The 20171-nt window shown below is 42.0% G+C and overlaps 1 protein-coding gene across 1 annotated transcript in view; it reads left to right on the forward strand.

Annotated features, from left to right (window-relative positions):
* ECHDC1 (ethylmalonyl-CoA decarboxylase 1) overlaps positions 1–16315 on the forward strand; it is a 30878-nt gene extending 14563 nt beyond the window's left edge. The window contains exon 5 of the mRNA XM_009949022.2: positions 15910–16315. Coding sequence (XP_009947324.1) covers positions 15910–16315 — 406 coding nt within the window. The remainder of the gene's footprint in view (positions 1–15909) is intronic.
* Positions 16316–20171: the final 3856 nt, after the last annotated feature.

The following is a 20171-nucleotide window of genomic DNA, read 5'->3' on the forward strand; positions in this document are numbered from 1 at the left end:
GGCTCTGCTGCCAGATGTTAGTGTGTGTTGCGCTTCTGCGTGACACTGCAGCCATTTCAGCGAAGTGCACAAATGACTGTGGTGTTGGCTTCACTGATGCAGCTTTACAAATAATTGAAACGAAGTACCTGTTCTGAGTTCCCTGTATGCAGAAACTTGAAGTGTATCTTGTACTTGCCCAATGCATGATGTTAAGGAGAACTGATTTGGCAGGGTTGGTTAAGGAATTTGGTCAAGAATTGTAGTGGGGTTTTGGGGCAACAGCTAACAGATACGGGGCAGAGAAGGTTTGGTAATGAATCTCTTTGTGCAATTGGTAGATCACAATAATCTCTGAGCGCAGTAGCTGCCATGCGCTACCAGCCAATAGCCAGAATAACTAACTTTGAATTCTAAGCTGTCTTGTCTTCTATTTCATGTTGGTGCCTTTGAGAAATCTCGCTGGGTTGATGTCTGTGTAGGTCTTTTAGCCACATCTCTACAACTTCGAAAATTTGGTTCTGCACCACTTAGCACGTGGACTTACATTGTACCTGAGCGCTTCTGAAAAACAGAGTCTGTCCCCCCCTACCCCCTTTTTCCTCTCTAATGCTACTGCAGTCAAAACACAGGTGTGTGGCTGCCATGTAAATCCAATTTCACAGGTGGTGTCTCCAGGCAGAGCATGAGTGCAAAGAGGAAAAGCTTTCTCTTACCACTGACCTCAAGATGGGCTCATAGGTAGAGGCAGCAGTATTCTCCTTTTCTTTTTTAGAAAATAAATTGATTGACTGTAATTTCTTCAGCTGTAGTTGTTATTGCACAGTTAAATCACAAAGGACCAGTTTCATTACTCTTGTTAGTGCTGAGCAGTATCCTACTTCATAAAAAGCACCATTGATTTAAGAGGTATTTGCTTTCTGAGCAGGCTTCTGTCCTGTATCGTAGGAATAGCAGGATCAAGCTTTTAACAAGGGAAGAAGCTTATGCTAATAATACTGCATTTATCAAATTGGCCTGGCTGCATTTTAATGGGATGTTTTCTGTATTTTTGTGAAATACGTAGGCATATTTAGTATTACATTTTAAGGTGTTAGGCATGTTCCATAAATCGCCTAATATAATAAGAGATGCAATGAAATGCACTGTTATTGAATAGCTTTGGTTGTGTCTGTTCTTGTGATGACTTGTATTGATTTACTTTTACAAACATGCATTTAGTGCATTAAATGTGATTCATACGAAATGAAAGGAGCAGAAGGTAATATAACAACTACGTAGATGTAGGCCCACTATGACCAACACTTCAGTTGTTGCTCCTTTAAAAAAGGAGGCGGGGGGAGCTGTAAAGACATTAGTATTCTACTGTAAAGTTTTCCAAGAATAGGTTTCAGAATGTCAGAGCACAACACACTAGCTTCTTTGGAAATATCTCACTGTATGCAAGGATTTTGGCTTTAGTTTTATCAGGAGGAGTTTTAGGTGCACAAGATGCTGCTGTTTGAAGTAAGGGGGCCTCAGTACATAGTAGGTCTTTTCACTGGGCAGAGCATGATATGAATGTAACAGGATGGGGTTCACATATTCATGAGTTCTTGCAAAGTCCAGGCTGACAAAGCACTTTTCATTAGATGTCACTCTGTAACATTGCTGCATATTATCAGGAGAAGAATTAGTAACTAAATCTGAGAGTGCGTTCTCACAGCTTCAGGTGCTTGCTATATGCCCTAGCTTACTTTTTTTTTAAACTATGTAAAATTTTCCTCTCTAATATATACGTGTGTGTGTGTATAAATATATGTAAAACCTCTTTCAAATCAGTTGGCAATTTTAGAATTCCATTGCAGTCATGCATCACTTCACATTTTTAGAGCCCTGGGAGGTTTCTTAGTACAATTTCTGATAAATTTTCTGAGAGATGGATTATGGTTTTAAAAGTTTTACGTTGCCTGCCTTAAAGAAGGCTGTTCTTATTTTTGACCTGGCACACTTGACATCTGGTTAAGTAATTGCAGCACTGCTAGAAATGGACTTGAGAAGTTGTACTTTTGGGCTTGTATTTATGGACTGCTATTATTTTTTTCTTTATTATCAGTTTTCATTTGGGTTTGAATTTCATGTGTGTACAATCTTCCAGGCAGAGGATTTTTTTATATAGTCTACAGTTCAAATTTGCCACTGTTTTATTTTACTGGAAATGTAAATAACAGCAACAAAGCATGAATTTGAGCTGATGTTTTCTTTCTGAGGCTGTCTTTTTGTAGGGATTTACTTCATTCCAAGATTTTGTTTTTGTTTTTTGATTTGGGAGGCCAAACCATCTCACCCTGAGTGAATGAGATTTTTATTATCAGCATGTATCTACATTTTAGACCACTTCTACCATGCAATCTTGCATGCTTTCTTTTGAACAATCCTGCCCAGCTGATTCTGTGCTGCACAATAATAATGAATGAGATACCCCAGATAATCGAAAACTTAGATAAAACAGATTTAGGGAATGCAGAGCTGGACCCATGCTGATTCTTGCTGAGACACTGGGCTGTTGGTATACTGAGTTTGATGCTCCATTGCTGATCTTCACAATCAAAATAATCTTTTAAAAAATATATATATAATCAGGTAGCTCCACAAGTTGGTTAATATGAGGTCTGAGAAGCACTTATGTATTCCAGATTGCTGATTCTGAGGTGGGATTATGTTGAGCTGTGGCTTCCTGAGACAGACAGACTGCCTGAACAGCTCACCTTGATGTTGGAGGAGGGTGTCCCTGCTGCCCGTTCAGCTCACCGCTTACCTCTGGTTTGCCAAGCACCAGTGAAGATGCCTGTATGAGTCAATTACCTCACCAAAAAGCAACAGAAAGCCTAGATATTTCCTGTTCTTCCAGTGAGTTAAAGTGATTTGTAAAGGGATATGGTATTGGCTAGAGCTGATGTAAAAGAGGAACTCGGCCTCTAGGAGAAGATGACAAAGAACAGGAGGGAATGGGAATAGAGTCTTCTCCTTTTGGCTCTAGGGAGCTGTTAGACAGATAGCCTCGGTTTCCCCTGAAGCCACAGCTTTCAACTGCTGAACTTTGCATTGGATCAGCTTCCAGCGAATGTCTTCCAGAGTCCCTGTTATCTATCTGGGTTCTCAGTCCTGTCACATGCTATTGAAGGCCTACGAAAAGAGCTCTTCCTCTCTTTATCACTCCAGGTAGCAATGTAGGTAACATTGTAGATACCTGAAGGGTAATCATCCACGTTAGAGTTACTGTTCATTGAAATGACCAAGCATTCCCAAATGACTCAATTTCCCTGGGTTTCTGCAACTGTTGCTGGGTGCATCTCAACCTACTTTCATTGTAAACGCCACCTTCACAATTGCAACTCCCAGTCTTCCCCTTCACCCCCTGTTTGTTTTTTCCCCTCTAATCCAAAGCAACCCAATGTCTTAGTGAAGATTTGGAGCCCTGCAGGCTGGACCTCTGTGTTCCTGTTCCTTCCAGACTTATCCAAAATTGTATGAAGCAAGACTGCAGACTGAACCTGTGGACCTTGGTGGCTTCAGCTTCTTACTTCTTCCTGGATTCTGTAGCTAGTAAGAAATGAATTGCTACTGCTGTAACTCAGCAGTCATAGTAGGAATAAATCAAATTTTAAAATCTTATTTTAAATAAATTCCTATTGTGTTTGAACTGTTGTATGTGTAAGAACTTCTACTGTATCCATGGTCTGTTACTAGGTGTTATCTTCCAGTTCTGTTTTGTGTGCTGATGCATTCATAATCATAAACAAAAAACAAATATATAGACTGAGGGAAAAATTTCAATTAGTGGGGATTTGTGTATGTATGTGTGAAAGAGAGAGAAAGACTGTAAATAGAAACATAAGAGAATTGGTCACACTCTTAGGCATATTTGTGGAGGATCTGTTACAATTTGATGAAAATGTGCCTAGTTCTTGTCCAGCTATTCTGAACATACCATCAGTTCATGATCTGAAGCTGGCTTTAATTCCCCATCAGTGTAACTGATGTGCTGTATTAAAGAGGTGAAGAAGCTAAGTTACTGTTTTAATGTAAAATTTGAATGTTAAATTCTCTCTCTCATTTACGCTTTTTCGGAGATTTTTGTCATTGTGCTTCCACCGCCACCCCCCCACCCCCCAAAGCTCTGAAATCTTATCTGGAAAACTTAAAACTGAGGTCACAGCCACTGTGTCAAAAACCCCATGACCCTCAGCATTTTTTGTTTGAGATTATGAACCCAGTATCTGACAAAATGGCAACATTTCATTATAATTTAATCACCAGAGATTTCAAATAAGTCTATGACCTCTCTTTGCTTTAGTCAGAAATTGTTGTGTAGGATGTGCAAATGCAGCATCAGTAGGACTGCGTGCAGAGACAGCTGAATTTCAGTGTGTCTTGTTATCCTAGGTCTTGCGAAGGGTTGTTAGTTAGCGGCATGTTACGACATATTTTAAGTCCTTTAGTAGTGTGGCTTGCAGAAATATATCAAATCCATCCTAAAGTATCAGAGCAACTTGAACCTTGCATCTCTTAGAGCTGATGTCAAGAAATGCTGTCCCTTTCCAGTCGGCTGAGTTCAGGCAAGTGAGGTGGTCTTTGCCTGTTTGACATTTTGGATGCCAAGCCCTGAGCTGGAGTTGTTGGGAAGCTCCCCATCCCCTTTCTGTATCAGCACCAGAGGAGAGCAAAGAGTATGATTGAAATGCCTCCTGCTTTAAGAGCCTTGAATTTGGTCCAGGAGACTTTTTTTTCTGTTTTCTTTGGTCTTGATAAACATATATGATGGAGATAAAGGATTTGGAAATGGAGATTATAAACATGGGGTATATGCTGCACAAAAGTGTGCACATAATTTAAAAAATACAGTATTTTCGATTTGAAAACAAGCTTTTTTGATTTCTAGATGAATACTGGCATCCAGGTTTGACTGAAAATTTCAATTATGAAATACCTTTACCTCCAAGTGGTCTTTTTTCATCAAAGAATCTGGTAAAATATCACTCAATCTTTTCTAATGGAAATTTTTCCTTTAGTCTAAAAAGCATATCTGTTGTTGAAAATGTTTGCTTGAATGAAATCCAAATAGCTGTAGTTCCTTTTCTGGAAGGAAAGACTCATGTAACATTTTAGATTTCCAGCATGAGTAATTTTTATGTGAGCATTATTTTGGTGTTCACTCACTTGTGTATGGAGACTTGGCAGCCTGTGAAGAATACCTAAAACCTGCTTCATGGGTAAGACCCAAGTGCTACGTCAAGATGAAAACTGCTCTGAAAATAATTGTGTGGTAATGGTTGTTGCAGTGTGCCTGGGACCCATTGACACCAGGGTAATATAAATAAAGTTGTAGCTGGGAATTAGAAGAGGAGGAGAGTGTGAGAACATCGGTCCTTAGCAAGGGAGGAGAAATGGACTGGTACCCTGTAGATTGCTGTTGTTCACCTGTGGGGAGAAAGGAAGATCCAGGCGCTACATTTTGAATGATGGGGCTTCGGTCCCTCTTCATGGCTGTGGTGATCCGTGCTGTTTCAGAGTTTATACTGCATGCTTCAGGGGGCTTCTTGCCCCCCTGGTGTAACTATCTGTTTTATTTCCTCTGTTCTGTGTGCTCTTGAATTATGGTATGAGCCTTGTGTGCTTTCATAAGCCTTTATAAAGCGATGCTGCTCCTTCCCCACGTGCACACGGGGGTTGTTGTCAAGCACTCGTGGCAGGGGAGTTGTCGTTGCTAACTGTGTAATTGTTAAAAGTCTCTGTTTTCCCCACTGGGGAAGGGCCTTTAAATTTACCCTTTCTGCTATTTTCTGGGTCTCCTCGGCTCACTTCAGTGCTCAAGCATGAGTGGGGACGATGGAATGGCATGTGGTGGCAGTGGGGGCTGCACGAGCTCCCTGGCCAGCCCTCTCCCCACCTCCACAGCCCCCCTGCGCGGTGCTGCTCACCCCCCAGTACCTGCAGCCTGCCGTGGGGGACTAGTACCCTGGGCTGTGGGAACCCCCTGGGAGCATCGCACATGAACCTCAGGAAGAATCAGCCTGGGAAATGGGATACATTAGCTTTGCAGTTTGGCCAAATAATTTTCTTTCCTGTCAGTTTATTGAAAAATGACCAAAAAAAAAAAAAAAAAAAGGCTTGCCTTACTTCCTTTAATACTTCTTGTGGAGTTTTAATCAGTTATGCTTTTTTGAGCCCCTATTTCTTGCCCTGTGATCTGTCATCTAATTCAATTATTCATTCCTGCTACAGAAAAAGTCTTTTTGTAATTTCCAATATTCAGCTTCATTTATCCCTTTTAGGAGAAATGTAGCTTTTTATAGCCTGTTTTTTTTTCCTCTGGCTTCTGTGAAGCCACAGGTCAGAAAGTGTCAAACCTGAGGTAAAAAATTAGATTTAAACCCCCTAATTCAGGTCTGTTGGGTGAACTTCCATCCGCAGCTGAGATTGCATGAGCTGTCTGTGTAGATGGCAGCTGATATGACAGCGAGCATCACCTGCACGAGACTTTTGGGGGACCCAACGTACCTTGTTTGAGGCTGCCCTGCTCCCCTTGCAGGGTATTAGGAACAGCCTTTTTCCCTGTGTTTCTTTCCTTCCATAATCCCTCTCTCAAATTAACAGTCTTTCTGGCCCTCTTTTAGCCACTCTCCTTTGATCAGGGAAGTGCTAAAGAAATAAACCTTTTGTCGCTTCTCTGGTTGTTCTTACGCAGTTGTGTCTGGACCAATTTTAGTCTGGCTCTTGCCGGATCACAGTGAGTGTGCTCCGCTGCTTTACCATGCTCCTTTTTGCTGCTACTAGGCCTTGTTTTAATTTTTCTCAGCGCGCTTTGCTGTTGATGAGAAGCTGGTTGTGGGGGCATGCAGATTTCTGTATCTGCCTGTTGTAATTTAACTCCTGTTACCCGAAGGATCTTTTGCTAGTAACAATATTATTTTTGTGCTTCTTCCCTGAAGGGGCTTCGTGTGAAAATGGTAATCTTGCAGCCTCTTCGAGCTGACTCTGTTGCTTTTGGAGGCTCATCTTCCATTGAATGTCCCGATGTTTGGGCAATAGATGGTGGAGTTATCCGTACCTTAAGTTCCTGTTTATTCTTGGAGACCATATTCCTTCTAAAACGGCTCATGTCTGTTTCGCAGTTTCTGCTCTGGTGTCCCTGTGTTCCATCTCTGCCTCCAACTCTTCTCTTGTTACTACATCTTCCTTTTTTTTTGATCCAGGGCTCCACTTTCCAGAATTTTAGCATCAACCAAATGTTTTGTGTCTTTAGATGAAAATATGATTTCGACGTTCTTTCTTCTGCATTTCATTTGACTCTTGGGTGATGTGAGAAAGCATGATAGAGTCACGTTATAAACGGTTATTTAAAGGTTTCCTTTGAAGAGTGTATCTCTCATTGTTTGGGTCCATCTGCTCCCTTCTGGGAAGTGCCCTAGGGTTTCCCAGCCAAACCAGAAGAACATTAACTCTTGCTCAAGAAAATACGTCTGTAATTAGGAGCCTATTTTTTGCATCTGATTTTGACCATGATCCTTACAGTTCCATAAAATGCACTGGAAAATCTGACTGGAGGGCAGCAAAAGTAGATGGTAAAGGCAACATTTGCTAAGGAGAGTTAAGATTTTTTCTAGGCTACTTTATGTAAAGCTTGATTCTTAGCTTTTGTTGCGAGTGGGGGGGGAAGATGGATGCACTAACAGTGTTACAAAATAATTCAGTAACTATAAATAAAATTCCATATAATCTGTACGGCAATTTGAAAGGAACTGTGGGAAAAGTGAGCGCTCGTGTTGGTGAGATTTCTTAGGCTGGCATCAAGCCTACTCCTTTGACACCAATCTTTAGAGCGTGCCTAGAACACTCTGTACTTGGGAGGCTCAGTAGGATTTTTTTAATTTTGATTCTTGGTTATAATTTTAATTTAATTAAACCTCAACTAAAGAAGGTGTATTGTTTTGTGTTTTGGTTTGGGGTTTTTTTTGATCATTGGGAGGCCTGACTTTCTGATGGGCTTATTAAAATAGTAGCTGGACCTACTTCTTTCTATTGCGTTCCTGTAGTAAAGGTTACAGATTAAAGTTCATGAACAGGAAAGATCATTAATGTGCAGTGTCTTCTCTTACCCTATTGAAATTTGGGATTGCAGAGCAGCTTTGTGCAATTATATCTAAGATATGCACAATGGACATAGTTTCCCTAAACTCTCTTAAAACCGTTTTGTCTTCATTTTTATGTTCTTCAGTGGTTACCATTTAGGCATCTGCCAAGTGAATATCTGAGACTCAAGGATTTTCAGAAAGAGCAAAGATTTGGGGGTTTGTTTTTATGGTGTCCGTCTGCACAGACTATCACCAAAAGCATGTAGGACAAATTCTTAGTCAGCTCTGAAGCAGTAATTGCTGTAATGTCTAATGGTCTTTCTCTGCATAGGGCAGAAACATGAGAAGCTCGCCATGCAAGAGAAGACATGGGAGAGAAGCAGAGGCAATTAATACTAGCGAGCTGTGCTGGGAAAGCATGGAACAGTCATGGCTGGCCAATATTCGCTGCATTGCCACAGTTCAAAAATCTGCTAAATATAATGAGCAAGGAGTTAACTGATTAATGTTTAATTGGGGCTTTTAAAGCCTATCCAATTAATCAAGTGAGATTGAAAGATAAGTGAAACTAACTCTTCTCAGGATGAATCTATTTGTTAATATTTTCAGAGAATCAGGATCTTTTTTTTTTTTTTGGTGAAAGAGGGTATAGTAACATAGCTGAATTTCAGAAAAATCTTTAGCTTTTTTGTCTAGACAATGCCTTTACAGAGTTCCTAGGTAATTATTTGATGGTGTAGTGATAAAGAGACTGACATTGCACTGGATAGGCAGAGACCTATTAATTAGTCCCAGCTTGCTTTTTGGAGGAGACTGTCTTATTCTTGAGGGTCTAATTCTAACAGTGTCTGTCATGAAAACTGAAATAAGGACTGGAAACTGCTCAGCAGCAGCTTTGCTGACTAGCTAAATTATTTTAGTGTAGTACTGCATATTTCTTCTGCATAATTTTCTTCCCACAGTACCTTGCTGCTTCAAAATTAATTTTTATTGCAAAAATGACTGGTTAATGCAGTTGTTGTTTTAAGGTGAGTTTCTGTAGTAACCATGGAAGGCTTGTGTATTGGAATATTGAACAAGGCTAGAACTAGCGTTTTTTAATTAAAGACAAAACCCTATACACTCTGCAGTTAAATACTGATGGAAGTAGTCTTAGCCTTTCCAGTAAGATTTATGGTCCTAAGAATACTTTGAGAGACTAAATACTTATAGAAGACAAATTGTCACTCTTAAAACACAATGTTATCATGTAATTAACTGTCAGTATTTAGGTTTCCAGGTTAGGTCTCCACAGGCACGAACTGCAGCCATAACTTCAGTGAGTATTTTTAATTTCAGGCTTTCTGTTGCTCCGTGAAGATGTCAAGGCAGTGGTTGAGGTCAATATTGAGGTCTTGTTTTCAAGGCTATACTCAGGAATTACTTTTATTGTTAAAAGATTTTGGAGAAGGTAGGAATGAGTTTTGCAACAAATTGCCAAGGAGCGTTCATTTGCAAGGCCTCAAGAATTTGTATCTGAATGCTGAGGAAGTTCTGTAATTTCTTACACATGCACTAACATCTGTCTGTGCGTGGTGGGGAGGATAGGTTTTAGATATATTAAATGGGAAGGTACGCGATATCTGGTGTATCTTTCTGACTCAAAGATTTGGAATGCAGGTATCAGAGGTGGATTGAGCACTAGGTACATGTTAAAACTTGCAGGGCCACCTGCCATGCTAAAGAAAATGGGGAGAAGGCAGCGAGCCTGGAGGTTTCCAAACCGCAGTCTCTGCTACATGAACTGTTTGAGATAGGGTGCAGTTGCGGCAGTGCTTGACTACTTGTGTGATGGTCCTTGCCCAAGCTTCAGGCTAACAGCGCCTGGAGTCTCATGAATTGCTTGTGGTCCAGCTTGCAGGCTGTCCACTTGCCTGGGGCAAGATCCCTTAGCACCCCTGCCCGAGCCAAGGCATGGAAGCCTCAGAACTGGCTGGCCGCACTTGCTGCAAAGGGACTAGAAGCATCAGAGGAGACCACCAGGACTTGGGGTTTTGGGCAGGGCAGGTGCTCCCAGCATGTGCTGCAGCCACTGATCATAGGTTTGCTCAGCCCTTTTGTGACTGTAGAAAGAGCTTTATCCTGCTGTTGGCTGAAGACCGTTCAGATGGACCTTGATTTTCATGTGCCATCATGGACAGTACAGGAGTTCCCAGCTATTCAGATCCTATAGTTATACTGAACTCCAGATGCCTATGGCAATACTTTTGCCTCCAGTGAAAGATTCAAGGTGACTTCTCACTTTTATGGAAATGTTTTCGCATCCAGCTACCCACTTCTGCCTCATCTGAACAGTTATTGTGTTTCAGCTATCCACTTTAAAGCTGCTTTTTTTTTTTTTTTTTTTTTCTTTGCAAACCCAGAGATGTAGTATGCTGCCTAGAAGATATTTCTTGATTTATGTGGTGTGCTGGACAAACCTGAAATAAAGGACTTCTGTTTAATCACAAATGAGAATCAGGGCTTCTGTTGTACAGAAAAAGGAGCAGGTAGTTGTGTTCTTACTCTGATGCTGTAAGTTCAACAATCACAACTCTCCCTTGCTTTGTTTGAACTTACTGTAACACTTTAGTTGTCAAAAAATATTGCATCTACTGCATGTGTTCAGCACCACTTTGTGTGTAAGAGCAGCACTTTTATCCTTTTGGTGGTTTTGCATGCATCGGCAAGAGGAGAAGGGAGATTAGATGACAGATATTACCTGTGTCACTCTCCATGTGCTGCCTGAGTCAGAGTCACTTGCTGCAGGAACCCACCACCAATACTGGGATCTCCTGTGCCCCTTGGGGTGCTGAAGAAGCATGAGGAAGATGAAGTAAGACTATGAGGTGCAGCATGCAGGTGAAGTGATGGGACAGGGACTGTATTTTGTGTGTTGGGAAGGTGCAGTAGGAGAACAGGGAAGAAGTGGACAATGGTCTTCGGCTTTCTTGCTCACTTAAGGTCCAGCAGGTGTTCGAGAGCTGCTGCTGCGGTGGATGGTCCTGGTAGCACTTGCCAAGCAAAGTTGCAAAATCCTCAACTAGTCACGCTTGAGCTTTTGTCACTTGCAAGCAAGGTCCACAAAATTTTCATGTCCACCTGGCAAAACAAGTTCCAATTGCGTGATAAACACCATCTACAGATAATGTCATACCTGACCTCTAACAGATTCTTGAACTTGCACTCCTCAGCAGTGTGTATTTTAAAAATCTGTTTTGGCCACAGCATAGCATGGCTGTTACATAATTTAACAGGAGTTAATTAAGCTAATATCATATTGATGAGTGTATTAGAAAAATATGTGTATTTGGGAAGGTGTATGTTCTGGTTGTACTTTGTTCTTCTGTTGTTTGCTGGTTAGAACAAATGTTTGGCCCTGGATTGCCTTCTTTCTGTTACCGTTTTCCTGGTTGTTTTCTTTTTTCTTTAATGTCTTTCTTTTCCTGTGCTTGAAATAGTTGCATGTGTGGTTTGGGTTGTTCTTGAAAGCCTTTCATATCAGTACTGTGTTCTTGCTGTCTTCCCTGAGTAATGACAGTCAGCCGAAATGCATGTGTGGCTGACCATGACCATTGCTTTTCGTGTGTCTGGATGTCTTACAGCTGCGCTTTGCAAAAATGTCTAGTTGTATTTGAAAATTCCCTATTATTTCTATTTCTGTATCTCTTGCTCTACGGCGTGTTAAAATTATGGATGTCTTTAATTGTATCCCAAGGCCTTTGACTCTGTTTTTTTTGAGAATTCTCAACTCTGTGTTAGTTCAATCACCTTGTAGATATTGTTACCAAAATTTATAGAAGTTAGCAGATTCGGTGAGGGAGCTTCCTGTGACCCAGGAAGCTCGCTGTGCTTGTTATTTATGTTGATTGATGGTTTGAGAGCGGGAGACCGAAGTATTTGTGGGGGAGATAAAAGTCATCTCCTGCAGTGCTGGCTGCCCCCTCTCAGTATAGCTGAGAACCAGGTGCTGCAGCCCTGCGTGATGCCGGCTGCCTCTCTCCATGATGTGCCAGTCTCATGCCAGCTACAAGGAGAAGACTGGAAGTCAGGAGCTGTGTCCTTACATGACACTGGAAGTCAAACAGGGATGGGAACAAAATCCAGGTTGCTGACAACACGTTTAATCTTTTAGGCATCCTTTTTTTTCCATCATCTGTTTCAGAAGCACAGTGGTAGGAGCTTTTAAAATGTGTAAAATAGAGGATGGTATTTGTCCCTCCCTAGTAAACTTTATTAGTGCCTTTGCCTTGGCAGAACGCTGAGTATAATTCAGACTCCGAAGTCCAGGAAATGATGAGGTAAGGACCAGCACAAACCTTAATATAATCTTAGTTCTGCCCAAGAAACTGATTATACCTGTCGGAGCCATTCAGTAACAGCAGTGCTATGAAAAGCAGATGTGAAAAACTGAGAAAATACATTTTTGTTTGCATTTTCAGCTTTCATTGTATATGTTCCAGCTCCAAGTAGCTGGGAAATCCTTTAGCAAGGGAAAGTATAGCTGTTAGCTCGCAGCAAGTGCCGCCTTTGAGGAAGCAAGCGGACCTGTTTAAGGATTGGATTTGTTAGGTTGTGTTGTTAATGGCAAACAAGGTTTTCTTTTCACGTGCATTGCCGGTGATGCGATGTGATGTGACAGTCAGTAGTTTGTGGGCGCAAGTGAGGTGTCACGCAGTGAAGGAATCCTCCAATCAAAGGTGGAGGGTTTGTAACATTTAGTGCATCTGAGAACATTTAAAAATGTACAGCAGGAACATTTGCTGTAGCTCTTGTTTGCTTTAGATGACTAACCCAAAATTGGATGTGGCCCATGGTGCCTTCTTCGTAGGGATGTTGTAGTGCTTGTAACATGGGAATACAATGTTCTTAAAGAGGTTTCAGCTACGCTTTGGTGCTTATATTACCTCCTGTTTCCAATTTAAGTTGTGAGGATTTTGCTACCCTTCACATTTCTGAAGGATGTTTCTCTGCTTGTGAGGTCTTCAGTTACTTTGTACGCTAGTTACATTTAATAAATATTTTTTCAGTATTGTCATGCAACAGATTTTTCTTCTTTTTTGGGGGGGCAGGGAAGGCATGTGTCTAGAAGCCTAGCGGTATGACCTTCCCCTGGCATACAGGAGACCCAGATTTTAATTCCCTTGACCTGGAAGACAAGAACAGGCATGCTGAGTCAAATCAGGGTTCATTTTGTATTCATCTACTATTCTGTCTCAGGCAGGGCCAGTACTAGGTGAGTAAGGTATAAACAGCTCCAGAATAGCATAGTACTTCAGTCTTTTCAGCTTTTTGATGTCTGCCTCTTTATGTTTAGTAATGCTTGATGTACTTTTCATACATGATTTCATCTAATGGGAGATCAGATCCGTCACGTCTCAGAAGGTAGGCTCAATTCCTTTAATAAAATAAAAAGGGAAATATTTATGCGAGGCATCAGCTGGTGATGTTCAGAGGCTGATCCCAGGCTAGCTTGGCAGTGGCATACGCCTCTTCAGATCTGAGCTCAGGTCTCCATTGCTTCCTTTGGCTTGCGGGCTGGAAGTGAGTGGTGTACCTAAGTGTGATGGGTGGTTTCTGTAAGAAACAGTGTGACTTCAGGAGAGGATTCATAGTTGAAAAGTCGGAAGAAACATAGGTGCCTTCCTTAAGCCTGAAGGCAGTCCAAGACTACCTTTACACCTTCTGCTGACCACCGCTTATCTCAGTGTTTTCTGTGGAGCTTGTTCGAAGGAGCATTGTAGGGAGAGGTGAATCCCAATGAGATCCTGGAAGTTTCAGCCTCACAGTCTCTCTATGGATTTAGCTGTCAGTCATTTATTTTCCATTCATCACGTTTGGTTCCATTTTCTCAGAGGAAGGTGAAGACCGTGCAAGGTAACAGACCCTTTCCCACAGACTAACTGTTTCCAACTTTTTTCTTGTTGGCGCTGATGGGACAGCTGTGCTTTTAATATAAAATTTGACTTCCCGTGCAAACTTGCAGAACGCATTGACCCCACTTCCCGTTTTTGTCCATACTCTGCCCTGGGGCTGGTCGTTCACCGAAATGCCTGTCCTTCAGGCCTGAACCCGGGTGGCTGGGTTCAACAAACACAACATTGTCTTACTGACCCGCGGTGGCTGTCTTGTGAGGCTGCCCACAGATTGTCTAGCACCAGATGCCTAGCTGCGTATGACCGCTTCTTTTTTTAACGCTCCACATCGCTCAGCACAGCTAGAATTAAACCCTTAATAATGTTTTCATTAGTGCTTTCCCAGTGGGACACTGGGTGTCAGCAAATTGCGAAGTAAGCTGAGCCAGTAAAGGAGTGTTGGAATACTTGCAGAGTCTTCGTTTTGGAGAGGAGAGACCTGGGATTTGCTGGGTTTGGGGAAGCAGTTTTCTAATGTTAGCTGAAAGCCTTTCCTCCCCTGCAATACTCTGCTCTCTTCGTTTTGTCACACAACCTTCCTCCACTATCTCTACAAAAAGGCTTTCATGCAATCTGGCATGTCAGCTGTTGCCTTTGTGCATTGTGTTGGGTCTGGGATAAAGCTTAAGCTCTTCAGCCGTGGTGCTTTATAGTTCGTCGTGAATGCTGATGGTGCTCTGGTTAAGAAAAAAGCAACCAAGCAAACTTATAATTAACAATAACTAAGCAGATTTGGGAACTGCGAGTTCCTAGAAGTAGTCGCATTTTTAAAGGTTTTCCTTTTATTTCCCTTTTTAAAGCTGATCACCTGGGTATTTTCATTATGGAAAACTGCATTGTTAGGAAACAGACTTGTATGTAGATCGCAGCATTACAAGATTTATCTTCAGAAAGCCAATTAGTGCTTGAAGTAGAAGCTAATGTACTTCACAAGTGTAATTTACATCCCTTGTCTTATAAACAGCAGCAAGCAACAACACTGCAGAACATTATGTTAAGGAAGAGCAAGTACTAGTCTGTTTCTGTACATCTTTTCTTTATATTTCTATTTCTAGAGGCTTTTTCCACTACCTAATGGGTGTCAGTGTGAACACCATGTGGAGACAGTACAATCCGCTGCAGCAGAGTTCCTCCAGGGAGACAGCTTAATCAGCCCTAGCGTGAGTTCTTAAATAAGGGAGGTGAGAGGCTGTAGAAAAGAAGCAAAGATGTGGAATCTTTGAAAAGAGGAATGTGACTCTACCTTCTGGAGGGGAGTCCAGAATAAATAGAAAGCGATTCTATTACATGTTGGGAGCCGTAAGTTGAGCATCCATCCTGATATCCCTTGCTGTAGTAAGCAGTTAGAAATCAAACTCACAGGAATCCTCTAAAGTATAGAACAAAAAAACCCTGACTGTGTTACAATGAAGCACCAGGATGCTGACAGAACCTCCCCAGTGCAGATCAGTACTAAGACTACAATCCATCCTCTTGAGAAATATGTTTTGTGCGTTAGTTTGCTTGATTTTTACCCAAACCTCTGTTGTTCTAGGCATGAATTAGCAAGGCGGTGTTGGCACTGAGTAAGTAACATGCCCTCCTTCTGCAATTCTGTTTTCAGACACTTTTTAGAAGTGAGTACAGGTATCAGTGTGGGCACCAAGCACCTTTACTTGTGGCAGGCTATGTATCTCATTTTGAGAAGGGCCAAAAGCTGCAGCTAAGGCAGCGGGTGATGTAAAAATTAAGATATGCCAGCTCTGCCTGTAATCAGCATGCTGTCAAGCTGTATCAGCCTTTGGAAGCAGAGGGGAGGATAAAATAGAAAATTGCGTGCCGGCAAGCTGAAAATGGAAGTCGATGCACAGATTGACCTCTGAGTGTTTGTTCTTTATTGGCAGGTTGATGACGCCTGGGAGTGAAATTCGATTTGTCCACAAGCACATGGGGCTGGTGCCGGGCTGGGGAGGAGCTGCCCGGCTGGTGCGGGTCGTCGGTGGAGCAGCTGCCCTCCAGCTGCTGAGCGGGGCTGCCAAGGTGGACCCCGAGAGAGCTTTGCACCTTGGGCTCTCAGAGGAGACGTTGTCGTCTTCAGACGAAACCGGAGCGTTAGAAGAAGCCCGAGCCTGGCTGAGTCAGTACACAGAGGGTCCGGCCAGTGTGATTCGGGCTGTGAAAAAGGTGGTGACAGCAGGAAGAGAGCTACCGCTGGAAGCTGCCCTAAGGACAGAGAAGGACATTTTCGGAACTGTGTGGGGTGGGCCTGACAATTTGCAGGCGTTGGTGAGAAGACCAAAACATAAATGATGGGCAATGCATAAGAAATGTTCTTGACCTTTTTGCAAACAAAGCTTTCACTAAAGCAGGCATTAAACGGAATCATTTAAGGACCTGTTCATTTAAACTGGCATTAACATTCCTGTCGTTCAAGTCAGGCAGACATATTTGGTGTGCAACCACAGAGAAAACCCTGGCATTCTTTACTGTCCTAATCACCCACTGAATGGAGATTAGTGAAATTAGTATGTAAAGGTAAATACTGTGCTGAGAATAGAACTATAATTCTTTTGGAATGAGGCTGAAGATTATTTTCTTTGGAGTTAATTTTGTTTTTCTAACTGGTATGGAAATGAATTGCTTGAAAGATATGAGGTAGGTTTATTTGCAGAACAGGTCCATCTAAAGCTGCAAAATATGAGTTCCCCCACATGAGACTAGTGTATTTAAGCAGCTTTGAAGGGATGATAATGGGTGAGATGGTAGTTTTTATTTTTTCCTCTTCAGTCAGTTCTTTGCATAATTGCTGAAAAGTATCCAAGGATACTTCAGTTTTAATGGTGATTTTTACAGGAGAAGCTCTAACTCACTGAGGAGCTTATAGCCCTCATTCACTGACACTGATTTGGGTCTTTAAGTGCATTTACATGTCTTCTCACTGCTCAAGGAACCAACTACCTACATCTGCATCCGCACGTTCCCATAGCCTGGCACTGTGCTGCTGAGCATGTGCAAAGCTGCTGACCTGATTATTTCCATAGAATCTAGCTGAAATCTTGGAAGGCCATGATGTTATCGTGCCCCCAGGTGGGATGTCCTTGACTGACTGGGTGGCCTGAGTACTTCAGCATTCTGGAAAGACACGTGTGTGGATCTGTCGACATCTTACTTCAGAGTATTTTTACTAGTAGGTTATATTTGGGCAGACCAGAAGACTTGGAACTGTCTCCACTTCATGCCGGCGACTGTGCAAGTAATTAGATAACTCAGTGGGGAGGGTTTTCCCTTTAGAAACTGACACCAAGTCCCTGCTTTGGCAGATGGTTCTTAAAATGGAACATTTCTGAGAGCAAAACCACGCAGACGTACTCACGACTGTGAGTTTCCTGTACTATTGGTTAGGATGCACTTGTCTCTAAATCCAGGAGGGGCTGAGATCTGAGCCCAGGACCCAAGTAGTCCAGGGGAGCACGGTAAGGAGGAAACTCTGGGCTATGTGGCATTGGCATGCATTCTCGCTCTGACCAGGTATAACTAACTCTAGATACACGGAATGAGCTCCCTTAGGAAAAGGAGACGATTCCTTGGATGGAAATCGCTGTTAAGATTTCTACAGTGCGGCACGATTCCTGAGTTTTAGACAGCGAGGTAGCTGTACGTATGTTTGAAGATCTTGGGACAGATCAACGATGGGAGTTAGGTCTGGATTGCCTGTTAAGATTCTGCAGCTTTTGAGCAGATGCTGTGCTCCGCTGGGGATGTTTTTACTGCCCGGCTTTCACGGTGGGGAGTGAGTATAGCCTGAAGCAATCAAAAGAAATGCTGAAGAAAGGGACGTTTGAGCTGGCACCTCAAGAAGGGTGAGGAATTTACTCTGCCCTGCCCGTTTGCCTTCACACCTGAAGCTGCTGCCGGAGGAAGATTTCAAATCTCTCTCCCCCAAAAATAAAGTTCAATTTTTATTTCCAGGTTAGAGAGGAGACAGGAATGGGAACATGGGGAGAGGGTAGTGTTCTGGCTTATGCCTGTTCCCGCGCACCCCACCAGTTTTTTATCCGATAGCTCAGGTTAGCGCCCTGTGCAGCTGGATTCTTTCCCGTGCTCTAAAGGACTTCAAGCCCGTTACTTCTGATGTACGGATGTTTTAATATAGTCAGGCAGTACTTCACTGTTCAGTAATGAAGCTGTTCTGCTTTTCATGAAGTTCCTCAAGACTCGTGAGGGCCCGCAGACTGCCAGCATCACTGAACCTTCAGAGCACACTCCAGTCCATACTTATCCAACCTGCTCAAGCATTTACACATCACATTGTCGTGAGTCAAAAAAGTTGTGCTTTAAAGGGCAACTGGTTATGTGTTTGCTAGTAACAAGAATAAATTTGCCACTACTAATACTGTGATTATGTTTTTAAAATGGGTATGAAAATTGCTTAGAACTTGAGCAAGACCCTTCAATTTATTTTTTTTTAATTTTTTTTTATTTTTCAGGTGCCAGGCTGTAAGGTTTATTGGTGTATTCTGTGCATGGGGTGATATAAATTTGAAAGGGAGAAAACTGTATCAGAAAAACAGAATCTGTTTTACTTGAACAATTTGAACTGAACCTCTTTCCATCGTGATTTGTAGACAATGAGCTTACTTCTCATTTCAGCAAATGCATTTCCCCAGCCATCCCCTCAGATTTGTATGAAAGGCCAATGCTTGCTTCTAAGAAGAGGACAAATAATTAACTAGTTCTAAGACATTTTCAGAAAAGGTTACAGAAACTCATTTTTGTTGGAGTCACAAATACACCAAACATAGCTACAGGGGGTTCTGAAGATAATTATGTGTTTGTTTTGATCAAGAATTATGTGAGCAGCATAATACCGTATTCTCTGGTTTCTTTTCTATTTTAAAAGCAAATACAGCCCTCATATGAAAAGCCTCACTAAATTACCATGAGTGTTAGCACAAGAGCTCCAGACTGAGTGACATGAAATGGAATCCCATTTTACCAATTTCAAACCTAAACGCTTTATTTCATAGCATACTTGCTTATCATCTTAAACCGACAAATACGTGTAACCAGCATCTGACAAGCATTTATCTCAGTTTCTGTTCCCCTTCAGAAATGGCCTAAAACCAAATGAGCACTAAATGCACAAAATAAATTAGAAACCTCAAAATTGATACTCCCAGTCTTCTAATTATATGGCGTGCTAGCTTTTGTATTTCCTAGGGGCTAGTTTGCCAGCTCCCTGCTCAGCAAACTAGGTTTCCTATCACATTGTGAAACGCCTGTCTTGTTCCCTTGCCTCTGTGTACTGGGACAGCCTGAGTGCTTAATGGGGGTGTGGATTCTGCGCCAAGCTTTTAAAGGTTGGATACTGGAGATCACTTTTAGCAATGTAGAGACTTCATCATATTTGCTGCTGACAGAAACATACTTACCAAATGGGCAATCTAGGCAAGCTAGGTGTTCTTGCTGAATGCTTCATGCACTATGTCATTTTTTTTACCGTGACATAGGATTCCAGTATCTGTGGTTATCTGTTCTCCTGGAAATGAAGAGATGCTGTAAACTTCATTGTATTTTAGTTTCTTTTTTCCTTTCCATTCTGCTCCACTGTGCATTTCTTTAGCTATGCTGTACAAGTTGAAAAGTCACTTAATGCATGGAATTAGCTGTGACTGAGCTAAAATTGACAGAGGACATATCTCCTACTGAAGTTAATGGTTTAAAGATAAGATGAGAATTACCGGTTACTACTTTTTCCTAGCTTGATCTGAGGGGTGCATTTGCCACTCTGACGATTGGCCATTAAGCCCTCACCAGCCTTACTTTAACTAATTTTAGTACTTCACAGCTGCAGTCAGCCAGCGGGAGCCAAAAGCAGCATCATGGGTGTTCGGCTGAACAGAGGCCCATCTCTCTACCTTGGTCAAGAACTCCCAAGGATAATCATTAATAAAATTATTTGTGGACTGTTTGGGCTGAAAAACCTGAAATTAAGTATACAGTGAGTCAAGTTCTTGTATTTTGCTTCTTGCCTTTTTCAACAGTAGATACCCTCACATGAAGTAAAAAAAAGTGTGTGCTCACAGCAGAAGTGCTCTTACTGAAGGTTTTTGCAGCACAAAGTCAGACTTAAAGCCACTGTGTGCCAGCTCAAACTAGAGAAATA

The sequence above is a fragment of the Leptosomus discolor genome, chromosome 2, assembly GCF_034619465.1.
Source record: "Leptosomus discolor isolate bLepDis1 chromosome 2, bLepDis1.hap2, whole genome shotgun sequence".
Taxonomy (NCBI): domain Eukaryota; kingdom Metazoa; phylum Chordata; class Aves; order Leptosomiformes; family Leptosomidae; genus Leptosomus; species Leptosomus discolor.